We start from the raw sequence: 15,680 nt of genomic DNA, 5'->3' as shown, positions 1-15,680 counted from the left end.
GATCGCCTCTGGGTAAGTGCTTCTGCGGTGACACCCCTGAGCGCGTCCGGAGCCCCGGGCCTCAGACCTGAGGATCGCCTGAGTCAGAGAGGACCCAGGGGCTGCTCTGGCTTAAGCTCCTGCATGGCTTCTCCAGACCCCCTGGCTGCAGGGGAAAGGCCCGCAGTGGTGTGGTGCGGAGGGGAGCCTTTTGGTCTTTGGGGTCCCGGCAGGTCTGAATTCTGAAGGAGACGTTGCCTCTTACTAAGAGCAGGAAACGGCAACCCAGTCGTGTTCTTGCCTAGAGGATCCCGTGGACGGAGGAGCCTGCTGGGCTGCTGTCTATGGGGTCGCTCAGAGTCGGATACGATGGAAGCGACTTAGCGTGCGTGCGTGCTTTGGAGAAGGAAAGGGCAACCCACTCCAGCATTCTTGCCTGGAGAATCCCAGGGACAGGGGAGCTGGGTGGGCTGCCGTCTATGGGGTCGCACAGAGTCGGACACGACTGAAGCGACTTAGCAGCAGCAGCAACAGCAGCCCTGTGATAGAAGCCGGTTCCCTAATATCGTAGAATCCTGACTTGCTCATCTGTAAATCCCAGCCATGGTGTTAGGGTTGCGGTGAGGACTATGCCTGCCAAGGAAGAGCAGACATCATTCGTGGGCTCCCCCCACTTCTAGTTTGCAGGCCTTATCGCTTTACTTAATCCTTGCAAGTCTACAAAGCACGGGTTTTTGGCCCCATTTTACCTTGGAAGACCCGAAAGGCTCACTCGCTCCAGGGTACATATCTGGTTATCAGCAGAGACGGGGACTCAAACTTTAGGGAGTTCTTCCAACTCTGCCACACTGCTTCCCTGGCAATCGCACACCGCAGGCACAGGTGTCCCGTGTGAGTTACTCCTTCGCCCCCAGGGACTCCAGACTGGAATAACAGCCCCTGTTTAGTAAATGCTTACCATGGGGTTTCCCTGGTTGCTCAGATGGTGAAGAATCCGCCTGCCATGCTGGAGCCTCAGGTTTGATCCCTGAGTTGGGAAGATCCCCTGGAGGAGGGCATGGCAACCCACTCCAGTATTTTTACCTGGAGAATTCCACGGACAGAGGAGCCTGCTGGGCTACAGTCCATGGGGTCGTGAGCAGTCGGACTCGACTGAGTGACTTCACTTTCACACACTTCCACTTATATGTGCCAGACACTTCCCGTGCCCGAGGTCAGTCATTCCTTGTGACAACTTGGGGGAGTTGTCCCTTCTGTTATTCCCGTGTTCTATCAAGCTTCTTAGTCTTCCTAGTCATAAAATCAGAGAGACCCAGGTCCACATGGTACCCACCGCCTTTGGCTGCTGGCCATGGATTTCATGTGAATTGGGCCTCTTGTACCTGCCAGCCTTCCCTTCTCTGGAGGAGCCTGACTTGGCGGACACCCCTAGCCGCAGATATTCAGGAAGCCTTAGAGTTAGGGTGGACACCAGCTTGCAAAGATCGAGCTGCCAGGAAGAGTGTGTCTGCACTGGGGGGCTCGGCCCTGGGCGGAGAGAAGATGAGAGGATGCTGAGGACTGGGAGGTGGCCCAGCTTACCCCTGCCTCTGCCGCTGGGGGAGCCCTAGACTGTCCGCACATCCACGTTCCCGCCTGTGTGGACTGGGGGTAGCAGGCTTGCCCTGCCCCCACCCCGAGTCAGCATGTAACCCTCAACGAGGAGAGGGCGCTCCTTAACATCTGCCCAGATGCACTTGCCAGCAAGGACCCATTCCAAGTGTCAGACGCAGGGAGAGCTGCACACTCCACGTGTTACAGAGTCGGGGCTGGGGCCCAGGTCTTCGTCTCCGCATCCGATCGGTGCTCTCTTGGCTAAAGCCCAGCTCCTCATTGTATTTAAAGGCAAGTTATAAATGGTAAGATGCCGGTCAGGTGCGGGGGCTTTTCCTATGACTTCCTCTGGGCCTGCAGGAAAGTCTGGCAGAGGGACGGGTCCCGGCACGATGCCGCTGGTCCTGTCTCCACGCTGGCGAAAGGCAGCCTCCTGGGGCCTCTCGCAGGAGTTCCTGGTGCGTGCCACCGTGGGAGAGGGACGCTCATGTGGAGGTAAGAGCTCACCCTCTAGAAGCTTCACCACCTGCGCTGGGACCCAGGTTTCTGGCTGAGTAACTCGGAGCAAGCTGTGCACCATCCGTCTTCAGTTTATTCATCTGCAAAATGGGGTAGGAACGGTTCCTTGCTTATAGGATTTGCCATGGGGATTATAGGAGGTTTTCAGTGGGATTTACCATAATGCTGGGCACGTGATGAGAATTTGGTCAGAGGCTGCTATTATTATTACTATGAACTATCTGAGCTAGGCCCTCTGTGGTTGCTGAAGTCAGATCTAAGCTGACTCCACCACTTCATTTCTGGTGCCCTAGGCAAAAGCCAGGCAATGGCACCCCACTCCAGTACTCTTGCCGGGAAAATCCCATGGACGGAGGAGCCTGGTAGGCTGCAGTCCATGGGGTTGCTAAGAGTCTGACACGACCGGGTGACTTCACTTTCACTTTTCACTTTCATGCATTGGAGAAGGAAATGGCAACCCACTCCAGTGTTCTTGCCTGGAGAATCCCAGGGACGGGGAGCCTGGTGGGCTGCCGTCTCTGGGGTCGAACAGAGTCAGACACGACTGAAGCGACTTAGCAGCAGCAGCAGCAGGCAAAAGCCAAGTGACCTCCTTGCCATAACTGAGGGTAAGGAAGCCCAGATCGCTGTAAATCTCAGCTTTTATCTCTCTGCTGTAGTGTCAGCAGGGCAGATGGAATCTGAGGGACCCACAGGGCGGAGTTCTGGGCAGTTCAGTTTGAAAAGGGCTATAGAAAGGAGCTGGCTTTTCTGTGCTGTCTCCCCGACAGGGGAGGCCCCTCCACAGAGCTCTCCATCTCCCAGCTCTCTCCTCTCAGCCTCTCCCCACCTCCCTCACCCCCACGGCCGCTTAATGAGCCCGTTGATTCCCTTTGTCTGCCTCTGCCATCGCCCTGCTGTCATCCAGCGGCCGGCCCCTCCCCTCTCTGCCCGTGACCTCTCCCAGCAACTTCCCCCGGAAAAGAGGAAGACCAGGCAGGGTGGGAGAGGTGCCCTGGAGAGAAGGGTCTGGGGGGAACAAAAGACTCTGTGAATTATTCAGAGACACAAGCGGGCGATTTCTAAAGAAGGGGGAGCTGTGCCCCCGAGGGCGGGAGTCGCCCCTCTTTTCCGGACGCAGGCGGCTCCATCTCCAGCGAGACCTCGGTGGCTGGAGAGACAAGAACACGGTTCTGCTGACCACCCCTGGGCTGGCTCAGAACCCCCTGAAGAAACACTGCGTCTCCCGTGGCGTCTGCAGAGGGGCTCTCCCCTCACCAACGCCTCCTTCCCCACCACCCTGCCACTCCTCTCTCCGTTTTGTATTCTCCGAGACTGAAATTAAAACGCGCACCCGGAGCAAGCAGGCCGGAGGGTCTGCCCACTGGCCGACAGGGGGTCGGTCCCGCAGCCTTGGCTGAGCCGGCTCCTGGAGGAGGTGGGTGAATGCTCACCACCCTTTGTCTGGCCTGCTGATTTCCAGACAGAGGGCTCAGGCGCCTGTAACCCAGGGGCCCCAGCGGGGTGTGACTGGTGTGGACCCTGAAGGCCGCTCTCCCGGGTTTTCACCTCCACCAGGAACACCGCTGGAGGGCGATCGGGTGTTTGCAGCTCCACAGTCTGCCCAGCACTCAGCTTGATGCTTACCCTTGACGCCCTCAAGAATGTGAGAAAACTGGGATATTAGGCGAGCAGGGGAAAAGGGCTTCCCTGGTGGCTCCGCTGGTAAAGAGTCTGCCTGCCCTGCAAGTGACCTGGGTTCGAGCCCTGGGTCGGGAAGATCCTCTGGAGGAGGAAATGGCAACCTACTCCAGAATTCTTGCCTGGAGAATGCGGGGCCTGGCGGGCTGCAGCCCCTGGGGTCACAGAGTCCAACCGACTGAGTGACTAAACCACCACCAAGCAGGAAAAGGCTTTCTCTGGAGCCCGCTTCCTCTTACCCTTGGGAAACAAGAATGTAAACGATCACCCAGATTTGCACAGGGCTGGGCTGTTTACAGAAGATGCGACCCAGATCCGCATTCCTCCCAGGGACTGAGATTTGGGGCGCCCTGTGTACTGCCGCGGTAACGCAGACGTGGCCAAGGATGGCAGAGAGACTGCGCGGTTCTCAGAAAGGCCCCGCGGGGTCAGCCTGGAAGCCAGGCCTCCCGACCCCCTGGCGGGCCCTTCCCCTGGGCCCTTCTGCGTTTCATAAGCACGTCCCCCTCCCCAGCCCTGCTGCAGGCGTCCAGGGCCGCCGACAAGCCCTTCCACCTCTCCTGCCATCAGGCAGTGGTGGGGACGCCCACCCATCGGCCAGCATTCTCTGCCAGCAGTGGGGGGCACACCCTCCCTGTCTCTCCAGACCCTCCTCCCAGCCCCCAGTTCTCAGGCCACCCTGGCGAGCCCTCTGGGGAGGTTGGACTATTTCCTCCTTCACCAGACCAGGTAAACCTGCTGGTCCAGTTTGTGGGAACAAAGGTGGCTTTTGTCCTGCAGATTGCAGCTCCTTATCAGCCTGAGTGGGGGCCTCAAAGGTGGTGAGGGGGGTAGGCAGGTGCAGGGCTGGGCCGTGCCTGCCCCCCCACAGTGGGCATCCAGGGAGCAGGCCCTCCCGCACCTCCTGGAGAGGCTGGAGGGGAACCAGACCCGGTGTGGAACCCAGCAGGGAGACTGCCCCCAAGGTTGGGTCGTCAGATTCTGGAGTGGAGAATCATCAGGAAGTCTCTCCCTGCAGCCTCTCAGTTCAGTTCAGTTCAGGCGCTCAGTCCGACCCCGTGAATCGCAGCACACCAGGCCTCCCTGTCCATCACCAGCTCCCGGAGTTCACCCAAACCTATGTCCATTGAATTGGTGATGCCATCCAACCGTCTCATCCTCTGTCATTCCCTTCTCCTCCTGCCCCCAATCCCTCCCAGCATCAGAGTCTTTTCCAATGAGTCAACTCTTTGCATCAGGTGGCCAGAGTATTGGAGTTTCAGCTTCAGCATCAGTCCTTCCAATGAACACCCAGGACTGATCTCCTTCAAAATGGACTGGTTGGATCTCCTTGCAGTCCAGGGGACTCTCAAGAGTCTTCTCCAACACCACAGTTCAAAAGCATCAATTCTTTGGCACTCAGCTTTCTTTATAGTCCAACTCTCACATCCATACGTGACCACTGGAAAAACCATAGCCTTGACTAGACGGACCTTTGTTGGCAAAGTAATGTCTCTGCTTTTTAGTATGCAGCCTCCTACCTAAGACTTCCACAGTTTTACAGATAAGGAAATGGAGGCTCAATAAAGTTGATGGACGTTGTGACCGGTGGGCTTCCCAGGTGGCGTTAGAGGTAAAGAACCCACCTGCCAATGCAGGAGACATGAGAGTCACGGGTTTGATCCCTGGGTAGGGAGGATCCCCTGGAGGAGGGCATGGCAACCCACTCCGGGATTCTTGCGTGGAGAATCCCGTGGACAGAGGAGCCTGGAGGGCTGCAGTCCATGGGGTTGCAGAGAGCCTGACACGCCTGAAGTGACTTAGCACGTGTGCGTGATCCTGGCGGGGTTGGGTCTTAAACCTGGTTTTTCTGATTCCCACCTGCTGTGCCACGCCTGGCCCTGTGGGCAGGTTACAGAGTCCGGAATCCAGTCTGTTCCTCTTTTTCTTGCTGACTTTCTTCTTCGCTTTTTTTTTTCTTTAGTGTTTATTTGGCTGCACTGGTGGCTGCAGCCCTCAGCATCTTCTCGCTGCAGCGTGTGGAATATTCATTTGTAGCACGTGGGGTCTAGTTCCCGGACCAGGGATCGAACCCAGGCCCCCTTCACTGGGAGCTGGGGGTCTTAGCCACTGGACCACCAGGAAAGTCCCCTTGAGATTTTCTTTCATGTTGAATTCAGCTTCCCCTCCCCCGGCCCCAATCAGGATTTGATTTATCTTGAAGCCGGTTTCTGAGGACAAGTGGCCTTCGGTGGCCTGTGGAGACACAAACACTCCCGCGTCTGTTATTCTCACATCCCCTCACAAGCCTGGTGCACGGTCACCATCCCCGGGAGGAGACAGAGACCCCAGAGGACTCCGTGTGGCGGAGGGCGCGCCCATCCTCCCGGCGCGTGGGGTTCAGACGCACTAGCGCCCAGCTCAGCCTGCAGATGCCGTTCTGGCCTCGCCTCTCAGGGTGGACTTATTCCTTAGGCTCGCAGCTTCACGCTTTCTGTCTGCAGCACGGGGGTGTGATAAGAACCGCACAGACCCAGGAGCATGCTGAGTGGCTGAGACCGTGGGCTGCAGAGCCAGATGGGCTGGCCTCAAACCCTTGGCTGTGTGGCCTCCCTGAAGCTAGCTTCCCATCTCTGCGCCCCAGGGCCCCTGCCTATGAAAACGGAGTTCGTGACACTCACATCTCTCGCATAGGTGGTTGGAAGGGTTGGATGGATGTGTCTATTCTGAGCATTCAGAATGGTGTCTGGGATCAAGCAGGCTGGACTCGTTAGTGATTTCAGCATGCAGATGAAAGGCTGTGTGGGCCACCGCTGTGTCCCCAGCATCTGGGAGAGTGTCCAGCACCAAGGGGGTCTCTATCGGGATGGGCATCGAAGCACATGAATGAAAAGTAAGCCAGCAAAATGCTCTTTCCCCTCCCCCCTGCTTTCCCAGCACCCCCTCTCGCCCCCCCAGAGCAGAACTGCTGGCTTCTCTGGCAGTCTGGCCCCTGGAGTAGTCTGTGACCCAGGCCATCAGGATCTCCAGCCCACGTCCCCCACCCCAAGCCCAGCTGCAGAGGCCTGGGTAGCAGGGGATGGCGCAAGACCGAGCCCCATGCACCCCGTAATTTTGTCCTCAGCCCCGTGGGAGGCCCCAACTTTCCTGGGCAGCGGGGCTGTCTCCAGGCTTGTCTCCAGCCTGGCTCGAGTTGCTGGAGAGAAGGACAAGGAAGGAGACTCTGCCTACTTGTCTGTGTTTCTCTGGGTAAAGAGGTGATGGTTTCCGCCTGTTGGGCCGGGGGTGGGTGCCCTCTGCCCACCTCTCAGCAGAAGCTCCTCCAAGTGCAGCTGGAACTTCTGATTCAGGCAAGGGGCTCTCCCTTGCAGAAGCTTCTGAGGTGACTATACCCTGTGGGTTTGAACTCGCTTCTTCTTTTTTTTTTTTTTTTCATTTCATTGCTTCCACTGATACTCATGAAATGCCATATTCATGAAGTGTCAGGCTCTGAATGAAACAGACAGCAATATTTGTCCTGATAGAGGGTAGATTTCGAGAGGGGAGATAAAAAGTAACAATTTATTTCAAAAGACCATAAGTGGGACTTCCCTGGTGGCCCGGTGGTTAGGACTTCACTGCCGGGATCCCAGGTTCAATCCCTGGTCAGGGAACTAAGATCCTGCAGGTCGACCAGTGTGGGCAAAAAGCAAAAAGGACCAAGGAAGAGGACTTGGCATCTCAGGGTTGGGTGGAGGGGTGGGTAGCCGTGTTAAATGAGATGGCCTCAGGGACATCGCTGAGTAGGGCACGTCGGAGCCCGTACTGAAGGATCTGTAGCAGGGAGCCAAGCAGGGGTCAGGTGGAAAAACACTTCAGGCAGAGGGAACCGCAGGTGCAAAGGCCCTGAGGCTGGGGTGTGCCCGGCCTGCAGGAGGGACAGCAACATCACGGGAGGAGATGAGTGACTCGGGGCAGACCAGGGAGACCAGGGAGCTGGTGGGGGTTGCTCGGGCGGGCTGTTCAGTGGCTCTACAGGACGGGACAGGCCTCGCGGAACCTGAGGGAGCCCTGGTCCGTTCGGGGCTGTGAGGTTCTGAGTGGAGCTGTAATGTGCTCTGCTGGGGTTTGAAGGGCTCAGCTCTGGCTGTGGGCTGACTGCGGCTTTAGGAGGAGCAAGTGGCTCCTGTAACAGGGGAACCCCTGACGCTCTGGGGCTCCCAGCACTGTGGCCCTTTTCCCGCTTGTCGAAAGCGTGATGTGTCTGCTCTGTGCTTCTGCAGGGTCCCCACTGTTCCCGTGAAGAACCTGAGTGGGTCCAGCCCTGTCAACCCTGCGCTGGCAGGTAAGGAAGCCCCGGCCGAAGGGACAAAAGGGAGAGGCTAGGAGGGCCTTTGGGATGGACGCGCAAGCACTGAGTGCGGTGAAAGTCGCTCAGGCGTGTCCTTTGCGACCCCGTGGCCTGCACGGTCCGTGCTGGTCCATGATAAACCGACAAGTAACAAGGACCTACTGCAGGGCACAGCAGACCCAGCTCAGTGTCATGTCAGCCCGGGCGGGAGGGCAGTTTATAGCAGGATGGACGCATGGAAATGTAGTTCCCCTGAGACTGTCACCACATTGTTCATCCGCTGTACCCCAACACGAAATGAAAAGTTTAAGAACAAATAAAAAGAAGTTAAAAACAAGAAGAGCAAAAGCAACAGGTGTCATGGACGCTTGTAAAAAGAGAGAATCCTGGTGGTGACTGAGACAGACGAGGGCCTGAGGGGGTGGACGGGAAGGGCAGGAACAGTTTGGGCGAAGTGATTGCAAAACGCAAAGCTCACTGTGGAGAAGGGGGGATGGACGTGTTTCTGGGAGGATCTGTGTGGAGAAGGGGCGAGCGGGTTACTGGGAGGGGAGTGTGGAGCGGGCTGGGGGCTGACCCTCCGCCCTCCTCCCTGGTGCCCTTGTCTTCCAGGAATCACTGGGATCCTCATGAGCGCAGCAGGGCTGCCTGTGTGTCTCACCCGGCCACCAAAGCTGGTCCTTCACCCACCCCCCGTCAGCAAGAGCGAAATAAAATCCATCCCCGGGGTTTCCAACACAAGCCGCAAGACCACCAAGAAGCAAGCCAAGAAAGGTATCAGCCTCCTTGTCCAAAGGAGTCCTGGGGCGGGGGTGGTCACAGATTGGCTCCCAGCCCAGCTCTGTCTCCACCACTGAGGATCACACCCGTGCCTTCTGTGCCTCGGTTTCTGCATCTGCTAAATGGGCTAACTAATCCCCACTCTGAGGATTACACCAAAGTGGATAGGTTTGGATCTGATGGAGACCCTTTGAGAAACAGAGAAATTCAGGGCAACAATACAGACACATGAAGATACAGCGTGTGACACAGAGAATATACACTAGAGAGATGGAGCATCTCAGCATGGGAACCCGAACAGCCTGGATTCAGATCCCAACTTTGTGCCCTGCAAGTCACGAGACCCCAGGCTGCCTCAATTCTCTCCCCTTTACAATACACACAGCCAGTACCCAGCAGGTGTGTCCTGGAAGGCAGTGGAAGTCACTTCTCGTGTCCCTTGGGATACTCCAGAAGCTCTGGCTGCTTGACCCTCCTTCAAGAGCTCATCCCCTCCTCACAGTCCCGCAGCTAAGAGGTCAATATACCTGTGCCTACCTGGGCCCCGAGGACCCAGCCTGACCTCTACAGCTGCTCTCTCTAGCTCTGGGGTGTGTGTGTGTGTGTGTGTGTATGTGTGTAGTGGCTAAGTCATGTCCAACTCTTTGTGGCCCCCTGGACTGGAGCCCGCCAGGTTCCTCTGTCCAGGGGATTTCCCAGGCAGGAATCCTGGAGTGGGTTGCCATTTCCTCCTCCAGGGGATCTTCCCGACCCAGGGATTGAGCCTGCATCTCCTGCTTTGGCAGGCAAATTCTTAACCACTGACACCACCTGGGAAACCCCTGGTCCCTAGTATCAATTTCTAAATGATTCGACCGTCAGCCCTAAGCCCTCCCCTTGCAAACTGGTGAGGTTTCAGTGGGATCGTAAGCATGTTATAACTTATCTCAGCAAGCAAGAGGCGCTCAGTCGACAGAAGCTTAATTCTTGTTAGAGGAGCAGGCCAGCGGGGAGGGAGGGCGAGCAGGCCAGCGGGGAGGGAGGGCCTGCGCCACAGCTTTTGGACGCTGGAGGCTCCACTTCGTGAAACGCTTGTCCTACTTTTCCAGTCTATCGACGCTTCTCTGCTTGAATGAACTCACTCGTCTTCCTGGCGGTCTCATAGGAAATGATGGGATTTTGCGCTTTCCCATTCTTCCTGTTATTATTAATAGCACTTACCTGACTCTTAGCAGGCTAAGTGCCACAGGGCTCTAGGTCCATTTAATTGTATGTCGTTTAATTGTCCAAGCGCCCCTCTGGGCAGGTGCTGTTGTTCTTGCCCACTGTCTAGGCGAGAAACAGAAGCTCAGAGAAGGTCAGGGAGTCGCCAAGGAGGCTCCAGCCCTTTATTCCTCCCTGCCCCTTGGCAAGGCTGTCTCCTGCCAACCCCTGCTTTTAGTCCTGGCTGCCTCCTAGGGGCCTGGCTCCCCCTCCCCCCAAATCCCAGAGTCACTGCCCCCGCCAGGATGCATCATCCTCTCCCTACTGCTGGGCAGCGACTGCACTGTCGACAGGAGGAAGGCTGGCAGAAAGCTGCGGTCGTCAAGTCCCGGTTTCCCGTAAAAATAATGGCGCTTTGATGCCACGTTACAGATCAAGACAGTCCTTAGCACATTGGGAAAGGAATGCCGTAAACTGGCCCAATGTCTTAAGACGTGAAACTGTTTACAGAGAGTTTTCGTTACTGTTAGCCCGGTGCAGCCTTTGGGCAGGTCCAGGCTCTTTGACGTTGGGGAAGGGAAGCCTGCTGGCCCGTGCCAGTGAAAAAGTGGGCTTGTTGCGATTAGGCAGGCCAGTGTCGGGGAGGTGATGGCAGGAGATGAGGTGAACATAAACACCCCCCTCCTCAGACCACCTGGCTCCCGCATCCACCCCGTGTCCCCTTTGCATCCTTAAATCCAACTGCGCAGTGGTTCCTTGTCTTTTCTGAAAGCTCTGAGCCTGGCTGACAATGCCCCCCTCTCTGGCATGTCCAGCTTGTCTTGGTGGCCCCCTGATCATCCTGTCCCCACAGGGAAAACCCCAGAAGAAGTGCTGAAGAAGTATCTGCAGAAAGTCCGGCATCCGCCAGACGAGGTGAGTCCAGGGCTGGCGGGGGGTGGGGGGATTCACCCTCCCCACCCCACCCCCAGTCATCTCCCCGGCCAGATTTCTGCAGGAGGCAGCTGGCACTGCTTTCTGGGTCCCGACCAACTCAGAGCTGGTTGGAGTGGATGTTTTGGGCCACAGCTGTGGCTTAACTTCTCACACCTGCCTGTTCAGCAAACTGCTGACTGGTGCTCAACTGTCTTACCGTGAATTTAAGCAAAGTGGTGTGATAAGCTATGGGAACCGACTTAAAAATGGGCTTGATGGTGATCAGAGATTCTCAACCAGAGGCGATTTTACAGAACTGGAGGGAAGAGGAGACGCTGGTGGCATCCAGCAGGCCAAGGCCAAAGATGCTGCTAAACCCACCACCTTGCTCAGGAGGGCCCGGGACAGCACCCGCAGCGAAGAACTGTTTTTGTTCAGTCGCTGAGTCACGCCTGACTCTTTGCGGCCATGTGGACTGGAGCCTGCCAGGCTCCCCTGTCCTCCACTGTCTCCCGGAGTTTGCTCAGAGTCATGTCCACTGAGTTGGCCATGCGATCTATCTGACGTCTCTTCTCTGCCGCCTCCTCCTTTGTTCTAGACCAGGGGCTCTGGAACACAGGGCTTCGGTGGTTGCCGTGTGTGGGCTTAGTTGCCCTGCAGCATATGGAATCTTTCCGGACCAGGGATCAAACCCGTGTCCCCTTCGTTAGCAGGTGGACTGTTAACCACCGGACCACCAGGGAAGTCCTCAGCAAAGAATTATCCAGCCCCAAATGTTGAAACATGCTGCAGCCTCTCCAGGGCACTTCAAATACAGTTCCTTTACAAATGTCCACTTAAATAAGTAAATGGTCAGTGGGTCAAATCAGCAAGTGTTGGTTTCCTGCACAGACCTCTGAGGGATCCCACGGAGGGATAGTCACAGCCCCCAAGGAGGGGCTATCATTCTGTTTGGCAGCCTAAATTAACATGTATCACCATCAGGAATTAGTTCAAGAGTTACTCTGCTGTGCCAAAGAAGACAGAATTCTGTCTAGATTCCCAGTGGCGCGTGTTCCCCTGTTTGTGGGCTTTCTGGAGGAGCAGCAGCAGCAGCCCGCGTGGCAGCTGAGATCATGCTGGAAGACCGTGCAGGTGCTGTGGCCTCCCAGGCTGAGTGGGAACTGACGGTCTTTCTCCTCTGCCCCTTTCCGCCCCCAGGACTGCACCATCTGCATGGAGCGCCTCACGGCCCCGTCCGGCTACAAGGGCCCCCAGCCCACAGTCAAGCCGGACCTGGTGGGCAAGCTGTCCCGGTGTGGCCACGTCTACCACGTCTATTGCTTGGTGGCCATGTACAACAATGGCAACAAGGTGGGTGCCAGCTCAGGGGGTGCCACCACCTCCCAGGCAGCACCCAAGCCTGGAGGCCTTATTGGAGTGGCACCCAGGTGCTTTGGGGGGGTCTTAGAGGCACCCCCAGGCTTCCCTGGTGGCTCAACGGTGAAGAATCCACCTGCAATGCAGAAGACGCGGGCTTAATCCCTGGGTGGGGAAGATCCCTGGAGGAGGGCATGGCAACCACTCCAGTATTCTTGCCTGGAGAGTCCCATGGACAGGGGAGTCTGCCGGGCTAAGGGCCTCAGGGTCACAAAGAGTCAGACACGACTGAAGCAACTGAGCGTGCGAGCAGGGGCAGCCCAGAGGAGCAGGAGTGATGATCTTGGTTGTTCTCAGCCTCATCAGTTTTCCCCAAAATTACTATGTTGGCAAAATCTGTCTGCACCTCCCTTTTGGGCTATGCTGCCTACCTTCCCAGAGCTTCCCTGGTGGCTCAGTGGGAAGGAACCCACCTGCCAATGCAGGAGACTCAAGTTCCATCCCTGGGTCAGGAATATCCCCTGGAGAAGGATAATAGCAGCCCACTCTAGTATTCTTACTGAGATAATCCCATGGACAGAGGAGCCTGGTGGGCTACAGTCCACGAGGTCACAAAAGAGTTGGACAGGACTGAATGGCTAAACAACAACCACCAACCCAACTCTTCCCAGTGTCTACACTGTGTGGTGGTCTGAGAGGTGTAGACGTCTGTCCCTGAGGGTTTGGAAGGGAGTTTTCTACAGTGACCGGCCCATGGTGAGTGTCCATCGTGCTGGCACAGGACTCCCCAGTGACCCTTCCTTCTCCCAGGCCTTGTGCTTCTCAGTCACATTCATGTTCTTTGGGCGCCTTTCATTGTCCTTTCAAAAGCACTAAAGGTTTTGTCAAAGGATGGCTGGAAGGCCCTTAAGGTCAACTGTTGGAAAGGAGGGCTGTGTGATCTTGGCTGGAAGGCCCTTAAGGTCAACTGTTGGAAAGGAGGGCTGTGTGATCCTGTCTTATCCACCAATGATAGTGGAGTGGCGGTGCCCCATTAGAGCTGGCTTCCAGGAACCTGGATGTGCCCTCAGATGATAAGTCTCTCCACACAGCGCCTAAAATGAAAGTGAAGTCACTCAGTCGTGTGCAACTCTTTGCGACCCCATGGACTGTAGCCTACCAGGTTCCTCCGTCCATGGGATTTTCCAGGCAAGAATACTGGAGTGGATTGCCATTTCCTTCTCCAGGAGATCTCCCCAACCCAGGGATTGAACCCGGGTCTCCCGCATTGTAAGCAGATGCATTACCATCTGAGCCACCAGTGCCTAAAGCCCTTGGCTTTTCTCATGTTCTGTCCCAGGCCTGGGTCACCTTGACCCCATCTATGGGATTCCGAATTCTCATTTCTCCAGGCCCAGCTGGGATTGCATCAGAGTCTGGGATTTTTGTGATATCCTCCCACCACTTATTCATCCAAAAGTATGTCTGGCCTTCAGGGGCTGCCCTGTCCTTATCCTGCTTGAGGAAAAGAGTAAAGGTGGCCTACCCAAGTGCAAACCCTGGCTGAGGAGCCAAAGGACTGCGGGCAGCAAGATTTTCAATCTCTCTGAGATTTCATTTCCCATCTGGAAAATGGAAATAGAACAATCCCTACTTCCTAACATGATGAAAGTGAGAAGAAGAAGGGAAAGGGGCTCCCCTGGTGGCTCAGACGGTAAAGAATCTGCCTGCAATGCAGGTAGACCTGGGTTTGATCCCTGGGTCGGGAAGATTCCCTGGAGAAGGGAAAGGCTACCCACACCAGTATCCTTGCCTGGAGAACCCTCTATGGACAGAGGAGCCTGGCAGGCTGCTGTCTGTAGGGTCACAAGGAGTCCAGCGTGACTGAGCGACTAACACTTTCAGCCCTTTTTATTCAAATTGACACCTCTGTACTATGACAATTTTTTTTTCTTCATCCTAATGTAGTCCTATGGTTGAAATTCCCAAAGTGCCAATGTCGGGATCTTTCTGTGTCTCAGAGAGCTCAGTTATTGATGGATGCTGTGTGTCTGGATTCCCTGCTCAGTTTCCTGACACTACAATAAAAACTTTCAGTAGGACTCAGCCTTTGAAGAGGTTATTTCGGATTTAAAGGGGTTTCTTAGCACCTTCGTTCTCCTTTTGATAACTGCATATAAGAATAATCTCGTACCTTTCGTTTATTTCCATGGTGCTTCAAAAAGGGTGCGGACACGATCTTTTATCCTCTTTCGCACTTACACTTTGAAGTATGCCTTTTTTATTTTCTTTAAAAGGGGTGAGAAGGGCCCAGAGAGAAATGGGGTGATTCATCCAAGGTCATGCAGCAAGTTAAGACCAGAGCAGAGAGTGGAACCCTGACCTTGGCTTCCCACCCTTTGATCACACGAACACAAGCTGAATGCAAGCTGTTTCTTTAAATGAGTGGAGTTGGGGTTAAAGTGTCCTTAAATAGCCCCGCAGTGAGTTCCAGTCTTCCCCGAGGAGACCCGGATGTCCTGGAGAGCTCTGGTCCCAGCTGCGTGACAGCACTTTGTACACACGTCACTCTCTGCCCACTCACAGGCTCCTCCTCACCCCCTGTCTGTTTTCAAGCCTGGGAATAGGGTTTACTGTCCAGGCTCTACCCCAAGACGGCACTTCATGAGGTCCTGCTGTGAAACCAGGACTCCTCACCTCATTGAATCCAGAGTCCCCCCGCCATTGCCCCAACAGAACTCTGAAAGTGGAAGTGTTAGTTGCTCAGTCACCTGGGAAGCCCCCCAGAGCCCTGATGAGCAGGGTAAATCCTGGTCCCCTTCTTAAGGATGATGCTACTGCTGCTAAGTTGCTTCAGTCATGTCCGACTCTGTGCAACCCCATAGACGGCAGCCCACCAGGCTCCTCCATCCCTAGGATTCTCCAGGCAAGAATACTGGAGTGGGTTGCCATTTCCTTCTCCAATGCATGCTAAGTCGCTTGAGTAGTGTCCAACTCTGTGCGACCCCATGGACAGCAGCCCACTAGGCTCCCCTGTCCACGAGATTCTCCAGGCAAGAACACTGGAGTGGGTTGCCATTTCCTTCTCCCTCTTAAGGATGAGGTCTTTCATATATGTCCCCAAGCATGGAGCCCAGTGCTGGATTGGAGTGTTCCTCCTGTTGCTCTGGAGAAAACTTCAGCGTTCAGTAGCCCTGATAGCAGGCAGGGGAGCAGCTAAGATCTAGTACTGGTGTGGGTGCATTTTGCCCCTGACCCCAACTTCTTGGGGCTTCCCTGGTGACTCAGACAGTGAAGAATCTGCCTGCAATGCAGGAAACCTGGGTTCCATCCCTGGATCGGGAAGATCCCCTGGAGAAGGGCATGGCAACCCACTCGTCTTCTT

General features: G+C 55.8%; 1 protein-coding gene across 1 annotated transcript in view; it reads left to right on the top strand.

The window, feature by feature from the left end:
- Window positions 1-15,680, top strand: part of DTX4 (deltex 4, E3 ubiquitin ligase) — a 40,382-nt gene that overhangs the window by 8,386 nt on the left and 16,316 nt on the right. Inside the window, exons 3-11 of the mRNA XM_010833168.1 lie at window positions 1,933-2,067; window positions 3,212-3,445; window positions 3,554-3,688; window positions 4,552-4,736; window positions 6,875-6,999; window positions 7,900-8,074; window positions 8,693-8,854; window positions 10,896-10,957; window positions 12,158-12,387. Coding sequence (XP_010831470.1) covers window positions 1,933-2,067; window positions 3,212-3,445; window positions 3,554-3,688; window positions 4,552-4,736; window positions 6,875-6,999; window positions 7,900-8,074; window positions 8,693-8,854; window positions 10,896-10,957; window positions 12,158-12,387 — 1,443 coding nt within the window. The remainder of the gene's footprint in view (window positions 1-1,932; window positions 2,068-3,211; window positions 3,446-3,553; window positions 3,689-4,551; window positions 4,737-6,874; window positions 7,000-7,899; window positions 8,075-8,692; window positions 8,855-10,895; window positions 10,958-12,157; window positions 12,388-15,680) is intronic.

Source organism: Bison bison, unplaced genomic scaffold (genome assembly GCF_000754665.1).
Source record: "Bison bison bison isolate TAMUID 2011002044 unplaced genomic scaffold, Bison_UMD1.0 scf7180017863016, whole genome shotgun sequence".
Lineage (NCBI taxonomy): Eukaryota > Metazoa > Chordata > Mammalia > Artiodactyla > Bovidae > Bison > Bison bison.
This window is presented reverse-complemented; position numbering and strand designations above follow the sequence as displayed.